This window comes from Pleurodeles waltl, chromosome 2_2 (genome assembly GCF_031143425.1).
Source record: "Pleurodeles waltl isolate 20211129_DDA chromosome 2_2, aPleWal1.hap1.20221129, whole genome shotgun sequence".
In the NCBI taxonomy this organism is placed as follows: Eukaryota; Metazoa; Chordata; class Amphibia; order Caudata; family Salamandridae; genus Pleurodeles; species Pleurodeles waltl.
The window spans coordinates 1,117,623,753-1,117,644,357 of NC_090439.1; the positions used below are offsets into that span (position 1 = coordinate 1,117,623,753).

A 20,605-nucleotide genomic window follows, 5' to 3' on the forward strand; every position below is an offset into this window, starting at 1 on the left:
CGCCAGATTCCTGGCGACCTTAGGAAGAAGGCCAGAAGAAAGAAGGATTGCTAAGCTGACTCCCAGCAGAGAAGACTGAAGACACCAACTGACTTGGCCCCAGTCCTACAGGCCTGGCTCCAGCTTCTGAAGCCCTGCTACAAAAAGGCGACGCATCCTGCAGGACCTTTTAAAAGCCTCAAGAGGACTGCCTGCACCCCAGATGGCCAAGATCTCCTGTGGACAGCGGCCCCGTCCAGAAAGAAACACCAGCAAAGGACTCCAGCACTGCCCCGGATCTGCAAATGCTGCCCACTCTGCACCAGATGCCCACGGCCCGTGTCCAGGTAGCCCAACTGACTAGAGCTGGTCCCCAGGTGATTTTGACCTAGTGTCCACCCTGGGTTGACTCCTTCGGTCCAACATGACGACACCTGCAGCCTAAATCCAGAGGACCCCCCTGACATCGAGAGAACCGGATTAAGATTCCCGATGCCAAAAAGTACCCCTGCACTGCAGCCCCCTGGCCTTGTGGAATCCGACCTTCAGTGCAGCAACGTCCAGCAGACTGCCCTTCTCCTTGTCCAGCCTTTGGTTTCCCAGAATGGACCCCCTGGAGTAAGCCTGTAGCATCTTTGTGACCCCTGGGGTCCCCCTATTGGAAAGCATTGGGAGCCTGATGCTGTGTTTGCACCCTGCACAGGGCCGCCCCTACGCCTCTGAGAGTGTGCATTTGGTGCTGACCTGTGGCCCCCCTGGTGCTCCTCTAAACCCCCTAGGTCTGCCCTCCGAAGACGTGAATACCTGCCTGCAAGCAGACCTGATTCTGAGTGCCCTCAGTCTCCATAGGAGCCCATGTTAAATCAACCTCAACTTTGACCTCTGCATCCAGCAGGCCCCATGTTGCTGGAGGTGGTTTTTTGGGGTTAACTTGAACCCCCACCTGGGGACATCCTAACCCCCAGAGATTGGAACTGTAAGTCTTGTACTTACCTTGAAATTGTGCTAACTTTTCATCCCCACTAGAACTGTTTCTGAAAATTGTACTTTCAACTTTTAGAACAGATAATTGCTATTTTCTTGAAAACCATTTAACTTGCCAAATTGAAACAAAGTGGTATTGTTACATATTTTGGATAATTACTTGCAAATGTACTTACCTGCAACTTGAAACTTGTGGTTCTAGAAATAAAGTAACGAAATATATTTTTGCTTTATAAAAACTATTGGCCTGGAGTTAAGTCATTGAGTGTGTGCTTCTTCTATTGCTTGTGTGTGTACAACAAATGCTTTGCACTACCCTCTGATAAGAATAACTGCTCCACCACACTACCACAAGAGAGCATTATATTATCTACTTTGGCCCTGTTGTCCTCTGGTGAACCCCTGGACTCTGTGCACACTATATCTCATTTTGATGTAGTATATACAGAGCCAGCTTCCTACAGACCTATTCTGACATTCCAACAGTCCAGGATTGTTCTGAAGCAAGTGCCTGGAGATGCCACATTTATGCCTGGCACAATTTTGTGGGTGGGCGTGACCCTGCGTCCACCCTCACCAATGGGACAAGGTTCCTGTGGATAACCCTACCCACTTTGGGCATTTTCAAGATGGCTGAAGACTCCGGTCACACTAAACTAGGGCTCTGCGGCCACGGGTGTGCATGGGATGTACAATGATAATAAAACAGTGTCTAACACCAAAATTAAGTTTTAGGAAGTCCCTGGACCCCCTACAAACTCAGATACATAAGTCTGGTCAAATCAGCGCAACACCAAGACATTGTTTTGCATTCCTTTCCTCTCCTTTGAAGTGAACCCCAAGTGTTATATGTAAAACCCCAGCAAACCTGTCGAGCACAATGTAGCATTCAAGCAGGATGTGTCTAGCTATTGTCTAGGAGGATGCTCACTCACAGCCTCACCCAGTGATCACTAAACCCATTTCCAGGAAGTTCTCCCTTCCACTGGGGTTGGTGCCTGGCTGACTAGGACAAGTGTGGAGGCAGGGCCAGGTGCGGTCCGCACCTGGCTGTGACAGAGGAGGCCCCTTTAAAGTACACCAAGGGTCTGGGCACAGCCCCCAGGCCAGCCTGCCAATAGGAGGCCAGCACCTCCCCACACCCAATGCACATTGTACATGTCCTAGGCGCAGTTCACACCTCACCACAGGGGAGGCATCAGTCTGCTAGGTGCCAGTTGAATACTTACAGAAAGGTCTCCAGACACTTTTCTGAAGTACAGTTCCTGTAATTGTTAGACAAAATATCACTTCACCATTACACTGGATTTTCTTTAGCTGTTAAAAAAAAAAATGGGTGCTTGTAATATTTATCTGGCTGTTACCAATCTGAAATTAGAACTATAAGGTGTTATAATGTAACACAATGTTTCCAGTGGAAGTAGCCAGCCTTGTTAGGGTGAAGATAGCTTTTATGCTTTTTCACTGTAAGGACATGTGGAATATTACAATTCTACATGTCATCCTTGTAAATAACATGCACCAGGCTTTCTTTGGGGTGATGTATTAATATTAAAAAAAGAAATGTTTAGGCCTGTTAAAAGGTGTTTCTTTCGACAGGTTTACTTGGTAGTTTAAGGCTACAGTGGTAAACCTGGAGACATGCTCTCCTCTGTTACTGTAGTATTTGGCATGGTGAGTGCTGCAGCTCATTAGTAACATTTGACTTACAGGCCCTGTGTCCACTTTGTACAATATAAGGGTCTTATTGGTAAGTTACATGAGCCAATCAGGAGTAAGTTACACATAGTTCTTCACGGGGGCTCAGCAAAAAAAGCCAAATAAAATCACAGCCACCTGCAGAAAGCACACGTTTCCAACACCCCTACTTCCTCTTACCTGTCCATTGAATCCTAAAAATACCCCACTGCCATTCACCACTTCCCAACCGTGAACCCTACAAACCCCTTTACAGCCCTTGGTACTCTGTACACTTCCCCACCCCTGAACTCTAAAACACCTTTACTTGCCGGACTACCCTCTTCCTTATCCCACACCAGAACTGTAAACACTCTTTAAAAGCCTGAACACCCAGGAGTGTAAATAACAATAAAACTGAGTTGCACTCCATGACTACATGTCTACCTGCCTACCTAACTATGCATTCTGCTTTTATCAGCAGCTGCAGCTCATTGACCTCGGACAATTTGTTTAGGTTAACTGAAAGTCCCAAAGGCTATCCTGGCCCCCAGAAATACAATGTCTCCTACATCCCTGTTTTAGTCTCCCATATATCTCAGTTATTCATTGCTCTTGGGCTAAATGAGGGGGTCCTAAAAGTTTGTGTCGGGTGCAGATTAGTCCCAGTGGCACACTGAGCACAAGACCCATATCTGGGAATACCTCAGTGCTTAATTTGTCAATAAAAAGGTGCTGGTGCCCAAAGCACTCCTCTTAAACACGCGACTGCTGCAATTAAATGTGCGAACACAGAATACTAAGGCGACGTAATCCTGAAGCCATCTCGGGCCTCTTCAATCCATATAAAGCCACTCCTTTCCCCTTCAGCTCACTCTTGCAGCTTTCTACTTTCTCCCTGTGTAATGCTTTTTCGTTTTTCTCTTCCTCGTCTTTCCCATTTGTGTCTTTTGCTCGCAGCAAATGCTCGAGGCAGACGAATAAGCCCCGGCCCTCAAAAACAAGTGCCGGTTCACGGCACTGGAAACAACAAGCACAAATTAAGTGCTGGCTTACCCCTCACACTTAGGTTGTCTCACTGAGGATTACAAAAACATCATAGGTGGAACGGTTAAATTAATCTCAGCCACTATTAATTACTTGAGCCGCGTCCCAGCCCATTGCCTGACAGCTGAAGTTTCGCTGTTCGCGCGAAGAGCAGAGTCAGTACTGATTTGCATAAGGCGGGCCTCTGTCGAGAGCGTGTGGCGGTCGTGAAAAACAATTAACTCGAATGCAGCCTGAACGATCACCAGTGGCTGAGATTAATAGAAGTTTTCTAGCCATCACCTTCTTGTTTGACCCCAGGGCTGTACAACACGTGCAACTGCGTAGTTTTTTTTCTGTAGCGCCAAAAGCGGGGTTTAATGTTGCCAGAATCTTGCACAGCATTATTTCTATAGTGCATATTACCTAGATTAATTTTCTATATTACATGGTTGATAATCCGTAGTTCACAGATTTGCTATTGTTTTTGTAAATTATAGGTTTAGGAGGTAGTCTTATTGTGGAACCACTATGATCAACCATACAAAATTATATTTTCTTTGGAAACTTGAGTAGTTTAGAAAATTGAGCAAAAGGGTGAATTTGGGATATGCTTAAACTTAATTTAGTAAGGACTTGGAGATTAAAACCGAGAGAGTCTATGCTATTTTGTTCATTGCATTACAAATGCAGTCCAGGGTTATATATTTTAGTGCATTGTCCTGAGAATCTGTAATGTATTCTTTGGATCTCATTGGTCTTCTGGTGGTCGCGGTATACATTGTGTTACCTAGGGATACTTTGGTGTGCTCCGTGTTCTTGATGACAATGATGTATTTCGGCCATTTATTCACAGAATGCAAAAGAGATGAATCTGAATTGAATAATGTATGGACAGCGTTTGATATGTCTATTACTGACATTATTTTTTGGTTTTCCTCAATAAAGGGCCTGAAGAAGCCAGTCCTTGAGGAGATCAAGCATGCAAGAAACGCGGTGTTCAGCCCATCGATGTTCGGCAGCTCGCTGCAGGAAGTGATGACCATGCAGAAGGAGCGGTACCCAGACCGACAGCTGCCCTGGGTACAGACCCGGCTGTCGGAGGAGGTGCTGGCCCTCAACGGAGACCAGACCGAGGGCATCTTCAGGTACAGCAGATGACCATACTGTCTCCGTCTATGGATCACACTCTTTCTGTATCATTGTGAGATGCGGCTGCTGGCACTTGCATGTCTTTCAGCGGCTGCTGGCACTTTCATGTCTTTCAGCGGCTTCTGGCACTTTCATGTCTTTCAAAGGCTTCTGGCACTGTTATATCTTACAGCAGCTTCTGGCACTTTCATGTCTTTCAGCGGCTGCTGGCACTTTCATGTCTTTCAGCGGCTGCTGGCACTTTCATGTCTTTCAGTGACTTCTGGCACTTTCATGTCTTTCAGTGACTTCTGGCACTTTCATGTCTTTCAGTGGCTTCTGGTGCGGTTACGTCTTACAGCAGCTTCTGGCACTTTCATGTATTTCAGCGGCTTCTGGCACTTTCATGTCTTTAAATGGATTCTGGCACTTTCATGTCTTTCAGTGGCTTCTGGCACTGTTATACCTTACAGCAGCTTCTGGCACTTTCATGTCTTTCAGCGGCTTCTAGCACTTTAATTTCTTTAAATGGCTTCTGGCACTTTCATGTCTTTCAGTGGCTTCAGGCACTTTCATGTCTTTAAATGGCTTCTGGCACTGTTAGGTCTTACAGCAGCTTCTGGCAATTTCATGTCTTTCAGAGGCTTCTGGTACTTTCATGTCTTTCAGTGGCTTCTGGCACTTTCATGTCTTTAAATGGCTTCTGGCACTGTTAGGTCTTACAGCAGCTTCTGGCAATTTCATGTCTTTCAGAGGCTTCTGGCACTTTCATGTCTTTCAGTGGCTTCTGGTGCGGTTACGTCTTACAGCAGCTTCTGGCACTTTCATGTCTTTCAGTGGCTTCTGGTGCGGTTACGTCTTACAGCAGCTTCTGGCACTTTCATGTCTTTCAGCGGCTTCTGGCACTTTCATGTCTTTCAGCGGCTTCTGGCACTTTCATGTCTTTAAATGGCTTCTGGCACTTTCATGTCTTTCAGTGGCTTCTGGCACTGTTATATCTTACAGCAGCTTCTGGCACTTTCATGTCTTTCAGCGGCTTCTAGCACTTTCATTTCTTTAAATGGCTTCTAGCATTTTCATGTCTTTCAGTGGCTTCAGGCACTTTCATGTCTTTAAATGGCTTCTGGCACTGTTAGGTCTTACAGCAGCTTCTGGCAATTTCATGTCTTTCAGAGGCTTCTGGTACTTTCATGTCTTTCAGAGGCTTCTGGCACTTTCATGTCTTTCAGTGGCTTCTGCTACACTCCATGTCTTACAGCAGCTTCTGGCACTTTCATGTCTTTCAATGGCTTCTGGCACTTTCATGTCTTTCAATGGCTTCTGGCACTTTCATGTCTTTCAATGGCTTCTGACACTTTCATGTCTTTCAGAGGCTTCTGGTACTTTCTTGTCTTTCATTGGCTTCTGGCACTTTCATGTCTTTCAGTGACTTCTGGCACTTTCATGTCTTTCAGAGGCTTCTGGCACTTTCATGTCTTTCAATGGCTTCTGGCACTTTCATGTCTTTCAATGGCTTCTGGCACTTTCATGTCTTACAGCAGCTTCTGGTACTGTTCCGTCTTACAGCGGCTTCTGACACTTTTATGTATTGCAGCTGCTGGCACTTTAATGTCTTTCAGCAGCTTCTGGCGCTGTTAGGTCTTACAACAGCTTCTGACACTTTCATGTCTTTCAGAGGCTTCTGGTACTTTCTTGTCTTTCATTGGCTTCTGGCACTTTCATGTCTTTCAGTGACTTCTGGCACTTTCATGTCTTTCAGAGGCTTCTGGCACTTTCATGTCTTTCAATGGCTTCTGGCACTTTCATGTCTTTCAATGGCTTCTGGCACTTTCATGTCTTTCAATGGCTTCTGGCACTTTCATGTCTTACAGCAGCTTCTGGTGCTGTTCCGTCTTACAGCGGCTTCTGACACTTTTATGTATTGCAGCTGCTGGCACTTTAATGTCTTTCAGCAGCTTCTGGCGCTGTTAGGTCTTACAGCAGCTTCTGACACTCATGTCTTTCAGAGTCTTCTGGCACCTTCATGTCTTTCAGTGACTTCTGGCACTTTCATGTCTTTCAGTGGCTTCTGGCGCTGTTAGGTATTACGGAAGCTTCTGACACTTTCATGTCTTTCAGAGGCTTCTGGCACTTTCATGTCTTTCAGTGACTTCTGGCACTTTCATGTCTTTCAATGGCTTCTGGCACTTTAAAGTCTTTCAGCGGCTTCTGGTGCTGTTAGGTCTTACAACAGCTTCTGACACTTTCATGTCTTTCAGAGGCTTCTGGTACTTTCTTGTCTTTCATTGGCTTCTGGCACTTTCATTTCTTTCAGTGACTTCTGGCACTTTCATGTCTTTCAGAGGCTTCTGGCACTTTCATGTCTTTCAATGGCTTCTGGCACTTTCATGTCTTTCAGAGGCTTCTGGCACTTTCATGTCTTTCAATGGCTTCTGGCACTTTCATGTCTTACAGCAGCTTCTGGTGCTGTTACGTCTTACAGCGGCTTCTGACACTTTTATGTATTGCAGCTGCTGGCACTTTAATGTCTTTCAGCAGCTTCTGGCGCTGTTAGGTCTTACAGCAGCTTCTGACACTTTCATGTCTTTCAGAGGCTTCTGGCACTTTCATGTCTTTCAGTGACTTCTGGCACTTTCATGTCTTTCAATGGCTTCTGGCACTTTAAAGTCTTTCAGCGGCTTCTGGTGCTGTTAGGTCTTACAACAGCTTCTGACGCTTTCATGTCTTTCAGAGGCTTCTGGTACTTTCTTGTCTTTCATTGGCTTCTGGCACTTTCATGTCTTTCAGAGGCTTCTGGCACTTTCATGTCTTTCAGTGACTTCTGGCACTTTCATGTCTTTCAATGGCTTCTGGCACTTTAAAGTCTTTCAGCGGCTTCTGGTGCTGTTAGGTCTTACAACAGCTTCTGACACTTTCATGTCTTTCAGAGGCTTCTGGTACTTTCTTGTCTTTCATTGGCTTCTGGCACTTTCATTTCTTTCAGTGACTTCTGGCACTTTCATGTCTTTCAGAGGCTTCTGGCACTTTCATGTCTTTCAATGGCTTCTGGCACTTTCATGTCTTTCAGAGGCTTCTGGCACTTTCATGTCTTTCAATGGCTTCTGGCACTTTCATGTCTTACAGCAGCTTCTGGTGCTGTTACGTCTTACAGTGGCTTCTGACACTTTTATGTATTGCAGCTGCTGGCACTTTAATGTCTTTCAGCAGCTTCTGGCGCTGTTAGGTCTTACAGCAGCTTCTGACACTTTCATGTCTTTCAGAGGCTTCTGGCACTTTCATGTCTTTCAGTGACTTCTGGCACTTTCATGTCTTTCAATGGCTTCTGGCACTTTAAAGTCTTTCAGCGGCTTCTGGTGCTGTTAGGTCTTACAACAGCTTCTGACGCTTTCATGTCTTTCAGAGGCTTCTGGTACTTTCTTGTCTTTCATTGGCTTCTGGCACTTTCATGTCTTTCAGTGGCTTCTGGCGCTGTTAGGTCTTACAGCAGCTTCTGACACTTTCAGGTCTTTCAGAGGCTTCTGGCACTTTCAGGTCTTTCAGTGACTTCTGGCACTTTCATGTCTTTCAGTGGCTTCTGGCGCTGTTACGTCTTACAGCGGCTTCTGACACTTTTATGTCTTGCAGCTGCTGGCACTTTAATGTCTTCCAGCAGCTGCTGGCAAATCTTTGTGTCTTCTAAACACTTTAGTAGTTGGCTTCTCACGTTCAGCATCTGCCTGCATGAACACGGAAACAGCACACCACAGAGAAAACTTTGGGGGAGAAACAAATGGGCTGGGACCCTGATTTGCCCCTCATGGAACCTCATAAATATAAGTATTTTTATAGCATAGACTAAACCTCACACTATGTGCACGAGGGCTTTACAAATGATGAACTGTAATTAAAATGTTCCAAAGTGGGCCCGGTACAAGACAGCATAGCGCTGGGTTATTGTATAGATAAAAAAGAACATGGTACATTTTTGTATTACTGTGTTATGATCTTGTGAGAGAATATATGCGTCTTCAATTTATGGCAAATTGTATCAATTCCAGTTGAATGCACAGCTCTGCAGGCAGAGATTATAATATTTCAGTGGGATTCCAGAAAATGCCTATAGGAAGGTTTCTGTGGAGGACGTGGGGGGGGGGGGGCAAGGGGGAGTCTTCTGATGCTGTAAGCAGGGTGCTGTTTACTGCTAAGCTAGTGCATTTCTCCAGCTAGATCATTGGGTTTTCATGCTGAACATAAATTAAGCATTATTGCCCCCTGCTTTAGAGTGTAAACAATGCTTAAAGCTCTATGCAAATGGCTTTAACTCTTGTTAATTACCTGACAGTCAAGCACTGATCTGAGCCACAGAGAGCGCATAACGCGGGGGGGGGGGGGTCGAGAAATTCATCACTGCTTTTTTTTATGATAACATTTTTATTGGTTTCCTGTGTGTATAATACAACATGCAATACACCCTACAGAGAAATGAAATGCAGTCAACGCTTCACGGGATTGGACAACAAGGGTATTGCCACACACACCCTAAATACACACATTAATACACACATTGCTCTTGTCAGACTTTTGCCCCTGCTAATGAAGAGACAAACACTACCCAAGCGCCTTGAGATCCTCACGGGTGAGTAGTGCGCTTTACAAATTCCTTCTGGCGCTTTACAAATTCCCTGATTGATTGATTTAATTGGAAGAGCTATACTAAGCATTCCACACAGTAAAATAATCAGAACTTTGGTTTGTGCATGGCACTTACTTGTGTTTCTTATTTTTGTATATTACAGGCATGACTGTTACCTAATTCAAGGGCACTAAACATATCGTCCTCAACAGAGTAACAGTCTCAGTTGCCAGAATTCAAAGACGAGTAACTGCGGAAGTCAATGACTCGCTGAACTATCTCGTGAAAGCAGGAAGTCTTCTTATAGGCAGTGCACTGGCGTAACAAAGAGCCCCGCAGCCCCCGTCTTGCGGTGGTGGATGGGGCGAGCTCCAGGGGAGGTGGTGGGGTGGGGCGAGCTCCAGGGGAGGTGGTGGGGTGGGGCGAGCTCCGGGGGGGGGGGGGCCTCAGCACAATACCCTGCCTGAGGGCTCCGGCGTGAGTCCGGAAGGGGGCGCCCCTTCACTTACTGTGCAAGTGGGCCCTCAAGTTTCATTACGCCACTGAGGCAGCGCGTTCTACCGGCGTAAGCCGGCGAAATATACCAGGTTAAATCTTGAATAGCGTGATGGCCTGGATCCCTGATTTATGTGGGCAATCGGGTGCTCTGCGGTCAGACTCATCCGTGGATAGGACTGGTGGGCTGCAGGGTCAGAGGAGGTTACTTTGAGAGATAGCAGTGACCCCATAGGAAGTTACCATGAAGCAACAGTCAGTCTAGCACAACAAGGAACGCTGGGTGAAGAATAAGAGAAGCGGGTGACCCACAAAGTACACCTGAGAGCTCCAAGTCACCATAACGACGATACTTAGGCGGTTCTGCATCAACACTGCACCCTAGGCTGAAACAGGAGCACTGTCAGCCCTGCTCCTAAAGATGATGCTCTCCCCTGAGAACTGAACTGCCCTGCGCGTTCTCACGCCCCCTTCTGGGGCTTCTAAGCACTGTCTCTCGCCTGGTTTGCTCTCCATATAGAAGAACCGAATCGAAACTTCAAATAATCAAGTAAGCTCGCCACTGCTATACTGCTTGTGTGGAATTCATATACCCTGTTTCCCCCGCATCTATTTCCTCTTTTAACTAAGTATAAGAATATATTATATGTATACTTTATAAAGCTTCTAATGGGCTTTAACACTAGCTTTGTGTGTGTGCAAAGCTCCTTCCACGTGATTGTCTAATGTGCTGTCCTTCTGGCTTTTATCAGCTTTTCATTTGCAAGTTTCTAAACGAAAGCACTGTGTCCCAGGCAGAATATTTACTGAGATATGCCCCATGTGTTTTTGTGTGACTAATGTATTATTGATCATTGCTATTAAGTATGTTCAACTGATACATGACAAGGTGCTGACAGCATCTTCCGCTCAGCCTCACCCCCTTTTCACTTTGGTATATCCCCAGCCGATCACTTACGCAATGTGCGGAGATCTTGAGCTCTAGATTGTTTCGTAACTAGAGTAGCCATTTTTCACTAGTACCTTGGACTCTGCTAAGCAGCGGATGTAAATCAGGCCATAAACGTCTGTATCCATCTACCGCTCCCAAAGTTCATTGACTCACGATGCATTTGTTACAATTCCCGTTTTACAGCATTGCTGTCTCTAAAATATTGATGAGTAGAGAACGGTAATAGTTGTGTGCCAGTCTGAAGCTTACACGGTTCACATTGTAATTATTAACATTACGTTCTTGAGGACAGTAGTGCTTGTACTTTCAAGATGGCTGCTGCAGCTCCGGTCCTTGCCCAACCATCAGTGCTTGACGTGTGTGGAGGCCGTCTTTCAGTCTGTTCCTGATCATGGCTACCATTTTTTTTAGGGTCAAGCCTGCGTTGCATGCGCTTGCGCATCGCTAGCGAGACACTTTTTTGCAAGAGTGACCACGTGTTTAGCAGCACCTATTGTTCACAGCAAAATGGGTTGCATTACAGAGAAAAGTGTTTGCATGTACTAAGGCCATGCCAACTATTATACTCAAGTGGATAGGACAGAATACTACTTTTAGTAAACCTCCTTGAGAGGTGCAGGCTTCTGTGGGTCCTTGTTAATTATAGTGTGACTGAATGTGGGCCGAGTAGACCTTGGAGCTACCATGAAACCAGTCCTCTGTCCAAGAGGTATTGATGACATTCATCCACACTGGACACAACGTATGTAAAATACACCATCATATCTCTGGTCCCTTGCGTATTCCTTCTACAGAATACTGGAGAGAGGGATGGCCTAGGTAAGGCGGGCTTTTTTGTTGGGAATTAGGTCCATTTTGTTGTTGAATTGCTTTTGCTGACTTAAATGCCAATAAAAATGTATTTAACCTAAAAAGGCACCATCAACTGGTGACAAAAAGAGTATGTTGGAAATAATAACCTGAATATTTTCGTTGAAGAGCACATCAAGGAAAGTTCAGTGACAAACAATTTAAATAAATGATGCCAAGCGGCTAGCATTATCTGGATCCAGCTGCTGCTTGCTCCAGCTGCTTACAGAAGCAAATACTGTAGCTATAAAGTGTGCCATGTGAGTCATCCTTTCTCAATCAAGCACTATACATTCGCAAAAGCATGCTACATATAATATACAGTGCCTGTGATATAGTCAGAACCTGTTAATGCGTTAGCTGGTGAAACGTCAACAAACTCCTCAGTTTTAGGTACTATATTAATAATAATGAAGCTAGGCAGTGTGTTGAATTAGGAATGAATGTATGAATGAGGTTTTAAGTCTAGCAGCCTATAAAGGTTAGTTGCTTGAGTCTACAGCCCATTCAGCCATTGTAGGTTTTACACCACTGGAACCATACACATGTAGGGTCTCAAACCTGGAAGCCTTGTGTGACACAGTGCTATGTGCCAGTGAAACTTCACTGTACATCCTGAGTAATGGATTCAATCGTGATAAAGCACGACAGGGCCCACTTAGAGCCTCCCCTTTGGATTGCACATTTGAACTTATCCTTTTGTTTTAATGGCGACTTTTTACTCAGCCTTTTGCTCATGCGGTGAAGTACTGAGAAGTCACAATACATGCAGTTTGTTTCTTGTAAGCGTTGCTGCCATCCATTCTCTATATTCTGTCTTAGCCTAGGCACACAGAACGCAATGCCCTAGTATTATGATTGCCTGTTGGAGACAGCTCCTCAAATGCAGACATATCATTGCATCGGCTCTGTACCTCTGACCCAGTGCTATATGAACGGTGCTGGCATTCGGACAAAGGGCCCTTCTTCTAGGATTAACCTGGAACGCACTGCACTGTGGCCGAGATGCAGTCCTGCTGGCTCTGACCTCTACCCAGCAAGGGATGATAGCGTGCATTACAGCACACCGTCTTCCTGGCTTCCCGGTACATCTTACCCAGGTATGGGGAGGGTTAGGCTATCCCAACTGATCTGCAGACGGTACTCCCACTATTCTCTCGATAGTATAGGTAGTAACAGAGAGAAGTGTACCCCACTCCAATCTAACCTACCCAAATGTACAAGTCTATTGCACGCCACTTCAGTCTACCCCACTTCAATCAACCCCGCTATAATCTACCCATTCTAACCCAATCTACCCCATTCAACTCTACCCCAATCCACTCCAAATCACCCTAATCTGCCCCATTCCAATCTACTCCACTGCAGTCTACCCCACTCCACTCAATCTAACCCAGTCAACCCTATCACACTCCAATCTACCCCCCAATCTACCGAATTCCACTCAGATTCACCCCACTCTGCTCAAATCTACACCAGTCTACTCCACTCCAATCTACTGCAATCTACCCCACTCCAATCTAACCCAATCTGCCCCATTCCCATGTACCCCAATCCAACCCATTTCATTCCAGTCTACCCAACTCCAATTTAGTCTGCCCCACTTCACTCTACTTCAGTCTACCCAGTCCAATTTACCCCACTCATTCCATTACTGCTCTCCACTCTACCCCACTCCACTGCAATCTACCCACTCCAATCTACAACTATCTACCCCACTCCAGTATATCCCATCCCACTCTACCACACTCCACTCTATCACACTCCACTCTACTGAAATTTACCCCACTCTAATCTACCACACTCCTCTCAAACCTACCTCACTCCACCCCAATCTACTCCACCCCTTCCCAATCTACCCAACACCATTCTTTCCAGCTCCACTCTATCCAGCTCCACTCCCATTTACCCCATTCCACTCCAATCTACCCCAATCTCACTCCACTCCAAACTACCCAATTCCAATCTACTGCACCCCACTCCAATCTACTGCACCCCACTCCAATCTACTGCACCCCACTCCAATCAACTGCACTCCACTCCAATCCACTCTAGCCCACTTTTCTCCAGTCTACCCTACCATAATCCACCCAATCTATCCCACTGCAATCTACCCCACTCCACTCCAATGTACCAGCCTCCACTCCAATCTACTTCTCTCAACCCCAAGCTCCCCCACGGCACTGGGTTAAATGCACCTTTTCAGCACTTTACTCTAACGAGGGTGCGCAGTCAGAGGATTGTAAGGGAGGCAGTGTGGCGGCGTAGACTCAGAACTCAACAGGCAAGCAACAGATACAATAATGTACTGTCTACCCCAGTGCTTTGTCCAGGAAAAGGGAAGTACTTTAATAGCCCAGCAAAACGAAATACTACACACAGGAATAGGGTGCAGCCACACGGTTCCACAATGCTGTGAGCAGAAAATAATGCTGAAAGGCCCCACACCCGCAGCAGTGTCCTGGTTCAGCGGTCCCACTACAGTGGTCTGTCTCAACAGCTGCAGGAAGCACAGGGTAAGAATCAGCTCAGGTGCAAGCTCACTACTCTTTGTGTGAGCAATCTCCCGACATAGGGACGCGTAGGTCAATTCAAATGGTATCTAGCCATTGAGTTGTGTTCAGCACTTCTAATACAAGACACAGTCTGTCAGTCCTTCACCATGGCTTCGTGTTGTCTGTCCTTGTGAGCTCAGTTCAGTGTTGCACTGCTTTCGGTGCGCCCTTCGTGGTTACATGGGAGAATGGTTGTGGCAGAAGCCCTACATCTCTCTTCACATTGCTGAAGGAAACACAATGGCAGACCTGCGTCTGCAGTGACCCACATTCAACAGTTGTGGCCTCCAGGCCATCAGTGGTCCTTCCGCTAGAGTGATGATGATGTCTTGGCCCACAGCTCAGCAGCAGAACAGGTCCCATGGAACAATGAGAAGTTGCAGGGTGGCAGGCTGGTATATTTGGAACCATGCCAGGGTGGCAGGGTGTTCCCTCTCAGCTTGGGCCTGCGCTGAGCTCACTCCTGTACACAAGTTGAGTTCTTTCGGGTGTTCAACACACTGGAAATATGGCTAGGCTATGCCTCCTGGACAGTCTGTCCTCATGCTGGGCCAGGCACCTCCCTTCCATTTCTGATCAGGCAGCCAAGCTCCTAGGTACTAGGCAGCTCCACTGCTTGTCCAACAAGTTGTGATGTACCCTCACCTTCAGGAGACTAGCTGTCTTGTAGTCACAGGCCCTAGATCACAGTAGCTCTTTGAATACTATGTAGAGGATTCTTCTCTGTGGTCAGCGGGAAGTTGAAACTAGAACCCAGTGGTTTGGTTTAAAACTTCCCGTTATATGCATTTTCCATACAGGAGATGTTGATCCTTTATCAAAAGTATTACAAAGCCCTGGTTTGAAGTGATTCCCTTTCAAATGTAATTTTCTAGCTTCTCTGCCTTAGTGCAAGCTGATGGCTTTCATGCCAGGTTGTGATGAGGCTGATTCCAAGGAAGAGAATCCCAAGACATGGGCACAATGAAGTGTGAAGATTCAGCATTTCTCTTAAATTTTCCTGAAGTAAAAAGGGGAAATCAAAAGTGCAGGCTAAGCCTGAAACTTTCTTACGCTTGACAACAGAATACGCTGGCTCGTCCACTCTCCCCTACCCTCTACCACATGGCAGTGCTCAGGAAGGACTAATCAACAATCCCTTGCTAAAAGATCCTCATGTAAATTCTAAGGATAGCCCTGTCTCTATCCTCTCCCACTTCAGTGTCTGGGTGTCCTCGCTTCAGCTCCAGGAACCAAGGAAATACTCAACTGTGGGCAAGTTGTATCCCTTCCTCCATTTTGTGCCACATCAAACCAGGGGCTTTCCAAAATGGATCCCATTGTTCCCAGGAATTAGACTTTCACAACAAAACACGGTCTGCACTACGCACACACTTGACATGCACATAGGATGTCCGCGTAAGGATCTTGGTATGGTGTTACATCTAAGCGTAACTATGCATGAGTGGGGCCACAGGGCCACACTCTTCCTGAAAAAAGGGTCTGCACAGTTCTGTCAATTCACAAAACTGTTAGTATATTCACCTCTTCATGTCAACAAGGAAGGGCATGGACAATTGTCCGGGTCATAAAAGAGGGCACACATAAGGCACCCATCCGGGGCACAGAACAAGTTCTGGATCTTGGAAACCATGGACAGACGTAGGCCTCGGCACACGCTGGCTTAGTGAGCTGCCTAAGCCCACTAAAGTCAGGATACCAATTTCACATGCTGTTGGGCCACTCTGGCAAGGCGTACACCCCTGTTTCACCATGCAGGGGGCATTCCTGTCCCAGTTCACAGTCAAGTTTAACATTATTCAATGTATCAAACATTGATAGGGCTTCTACAGATTGCAGCTTCTTCTGATTAAAAGCATATGGTAAAAATGGCCATTGGAAGAGGGTAACTGAAATGGGCAACATTACTTTTACAGAGGTCAATGAGAAAGCATCTTTATTTTTGAAAGCTATGTAATGTAGCTAAGACATTGCTCCTTGTTCAAGGGTGAAGAAAAACCTCCTCCAGGGGACCATGGGCACACTAGAATGGAGGCTCTCCTGGTGATGTGGAGAAGGAGGTGAAGGATGAACAGCAGGGTGGCCCCACCCCATAAACAGGCATTGCATATGGTGGGCGGCACCTGCTACACTCCACATATTATTGGATTTAAAATATAAGCATGAACCATTATGCCCTTGCTCCAGTGATAGGATTGTTACCCAATTGAAGCCTGGGTTACGTAAAGTTTCATAATGGCATAGTCTTAGGCATCACACGGAACAATCGTAACACAATCAAAATGAAATTTTGTCATGCCTACTTGTTATTTGGTATAATCCCGTTCTTTGAAAGGGCACCACTGACCATTATTGCAGCATTTGATATGTTAGAAGATGTGATTGTGCACAAAAATATAAAATGCAGCAAAGAGGGGTATTAAAAGACCCCTCCCCCAAACCTCTTGTTGAATATTCTGCTCAGTTGCGAAGTTCGCTTGCAGTGTTTAGCATTTCACCGGTTAACTCTAAGAAAATACTCGGTACCTTGGAAGCTTGGGCTAGATGTGCAGAGCACTGGGCTGTTTGCGACCAGAAAAATGCTTTTTCCAAAGTACAAAAGCCAAAATATGATTCAGTAAATTGTTAACAATCGCATTTTGCTTTTGCGATTCGGTATTTGGAAGGGGTGTGTTAGGGCCTCCCTTCCATATACCGAACCGGTATGGAATGTATTACTGTTGTGTGACCAATTCCGGTCGCAATACAGTAATACTTTACCACAGTTTAAAACTAGTGGTAGCCCGTTCACAAAGGGGGACCCCTTTTCCTTTGAGAATGTAAATATTATTTTTTAAGAGAATGCAGTGGTCCCAGGGACCTTTGAGAATGCAAATAATATTATTTCTTAAGAGCAGGCAGTGGTCCCAGAGACCACTGCCTGCTCTTAAAAAATGAAACGGCATATTTTCACTTTTTCTTTTTAAATGCATCCTGTTTTCCTTTAAGGAAAAAAACTGTATTAAAAAAATTGCGTTATTAAAAATCAATCACAGACATTGTGGTCTGCTGACCCCAGCAGGCCACCATCCCTGTGATGGCTGCGATTCCTAATGGGTCACAAACTGTGACCTACCTCATTAATTTTCGTGAGGTAGTGCTATCTGCAACCCACTGTGAATTGCTACTGAAAGTCAGAAGGGTTTCATACATGAGGAATATCGATTTCCTAATCGCGATTCGGAGTGAATCACAATTAGGAAATGGGTAGTCCTAATGTTAGTACAGACCTGCCAACTTCACCAAAAACCTCAGTGTGAGGAGGGGGCTGGCCAGGTGCAGAGAGGCATCTAAGAGGCACTTTTGCCCCCAACCCAGCACCAAGCCCCCTCCACAAAAACAGAACGCTTTTTGAGGCTTCTGCTGATGTTTTGAGGTGTTTTCACACCCGTTAATGGACAATGGAAATCGGCAGTTAAAAGCCTCTGAAAACGAACTGAAAACCACTGTATACCGTGCTTCTCGGCTCGTTTTCCTTGTTACCTTGTGACGTTGGCTCCTGACCGAGAGATCGTTTGATGGGAGCCAATATTGTGTGTCACACGGTGGCACCGTGTTAGTTGGTAGGTCTGTCTAGCCCAGTGGTTTTCAAACTTTTTAATGTCACGCCCCCCCATTTGAAAATTAAAAATCATTGGGCCCCGCGTCAGAATTTTTCACAATTATTTTATTAAGATGGCAATGTTTAAATATGTCTAGATTTATTCAAACATTGCAATTAAGTATTGTTATCTTTTTAAAATGCAGTAAGAGGGCACAGACTCCCCCCCCCCCCCCCAAATCCAATAGAGAGCTTAGCACAGTTGGCCCTCCGTGTTCGCATTTCGTGTACATATATAATATATACAATATATACTTTTCCTGCTGTGAATCCAGTGTTATTATCATCATCCATGTCCCCGTGGGTGAAAGGTGACAACGTACCACATCTCATCTCTGTTCTGTGCCTGTTTCACCTTTGTACATGCTTCATATACAATAAAAAAATACAGGCGATTGATACGTAGTGAAAAAAGGGGCGGGCGCAGCGACCCAGGGATGCAAAGCAATCTGGGAACCTTGAAAAATGCTAGTGCCTGGAAGTCCAAGGATTGCCCAACGAACCTTCCCTTTCAAATGAGGTATCGAGGTTTATTTCCAGGTACCTGAGCCCTGTCCCTCGTGTTCTCCTTTAGTGCTTTATCAACCTGCAAAAAAGACAGACAGACAGACATCTGCAAATGTGGTCCTTCCCTGGCCCAGAGGTTTGTGTTTCTCTAGGAATGGGTTTCATTTTTAATTTTAATGTTAAACCCTTTGTTAACCTTATTCGTGTCAGGCATGTGGTTTGATTTCTTCTTGAATGATTTCCACTGTATCTCACTCTCGAGCTCAGTTCCGAGATGTAATACTCCCCAGGCAAATCCTAACTTGGATTTATAATATTTGATGAGCTCCGAGGAAGATCCCTCTGAACTTTGGTCCCTCAAACAGAGGTCGAAACTGTAGACTTAATGGAGGAGTATCTAGCTGCCATTATTATGGCATTTTTAGTTCTTACTCAGTAAAAATATGCAGATACCCACAGTATAATTAGGCAGCATGAACGTCCCCTCGCATGGGACAACACTGATGGAACTCATCTTTTATACACATCTGTATAACATCATGTGTTTGTTGATTTATTTTGACATTTTCTTTCTACTTTTGTTGTATTGCTCTATCTGGTTGAGCATCTGGCAAGGTTTAAATGAAAGCATTCCAATGTGATCCACAAGGTTTGCACCAGCAGCCTGCTGAATAAAGTCTGTATGGTGCACAGAATCAATAGGTAAATGCTAATTTATGGTGAATGAGGGTGCTGCTTCAGAGACAGGCATCATAGTTGCAAGACTAGCTCTCTCAGCCTAATGAGCTCTGTACCTTACCGGATCATGACAAGAACACATTGAAGAACTGAGAATGCTGATGTAAAGAGCCTCGGTTCTCCAAATCCTGCACCTTTCACGAGCTCTGCTTTACAGCACAAAAATCTTTCACAGCACTTTATTTGAAAGAGTATTCCTCCACCGGGCAGGCATGAATGTAACTGGCACATGCACGCCTGCCTTGACAACACAGGGCGCATGCGATGTTCATTCTTGTTTTTTTTTTTGTCTTTTCAGAGTCCCTGGTGACATTGATGAAGTCAACGCCCTGAAACTTCAGGTGGATCAATGGAAGATCCCCACCGGCCTGGAGGACCCTCATGTGCCAGGTAAGGATCATCTCTTGCGACAATGCTAACAAATAACATGTGAGATCACGTGGTCCGTGAAGTCCATAAGATCTGAAATGGTGGCAAAAGAATACGTCCTGGAAGAAAACAGAGGTTGTGGGATCTCTAAATCCTTCGGCTAAAACATCTGCTTCAGGACTTATTGGGCGAGTGACTTCTTTACACGGATGCAGATGGGAAGGAAGAGCACACATGATGCTGGTAACCCGTTAGAAAGGAAAATATATTATCCAGGAACCCCCAATCTTCCCACTCCAAAGTACCAGTATCACTTGTTGGTACCAGTGAGAAATGGAGTGATGTAGGCAGGACAATATACTTAGAGGCCCTCAGTGCGCATCATATGTAATGGAGTTCTTTGGTTCCATTGTGCAATAATGCAATTCCAACGGTGACGGATATCCCATCTGCTGAAATATCAATTGTGTTCCAGGCATATGTATTACACATGGTCTTCCATTTGTGTAGCCTTTTAGCGCATTCAGCAGTCCAGTTACTTTCCACGTGGTTCTAGGGTCACCATCGTAGAACGCCGTCTGGTTCAGATTGGAATGATATGTTATGTTCTGATCACATTCTTGGCTAGATGACTGTGTTTTATACATTGAGCTCTGTGTGTGTAAATCTAAGTTTCAATGATTAAGACAAGGTTCCTCTTCCAATTGCTTATTCATCTTCTAGATCAATAGGCTTGACAGCTGACAAGGGGAGTGAGTTTGGGGTGTGTGTGTTTGTGGTGTTTCTTGCTTATGGTCTGTCCAAGCTGCTTTAGATGTGTGTTAGGAATTCTGTCCTATGTGATCTACTAAATCATATTGTGTGGTATATTTATCATGAAGAGAAGCTGTGTTTGCTCATAGCAAAGTGGTTGTGTGGGTTGTTAAATCTATAGGAGGTGTTGTGTCTAATGTGTTCTGTTGAAGGTTTGTGTATTTCTTAGTGATTGCGTGAGCCATGTGACAGCCAGGTACAAGGATTACCTAGGCTGCGTTGGGTTTATGAAAGGTGTTCAGACTAATGTGTTCTCTTGGAAATTTGCAAAATTCGAT

The 20,605-nt window shown here is 45.4% G+C and overlaps 1 protein-coding gene across 3 annotated transcripts in view; it reads left to right on the top strand.

Annotated features, from left to right (window-relative positions):
• ARHGAP39 (Rho GTPase activating protein 39) overlaps positions 1-20,605 on the top strand; it is a 683,801-nt gene that overhangs the window by 620,336 nt on the left and 42,860 nt on the right. For all 3 annotated transcript variants that reach the window (XM_069220913.1, XM_069220914.1, XM_069220912.1), the window contains 2 exons: positions 4,615-4,814; positions 19,444-19,535. In XM_069220913.1, the coding sequence (XP_069077014.1) occupies positions 4,615-4,814; positions 19,444-19,535 (292 nt within the window). The remainder of the gene's footprint in view (positions 1-4,614; positions 4,815-19,443; positions 19,536-20,605) is intronic.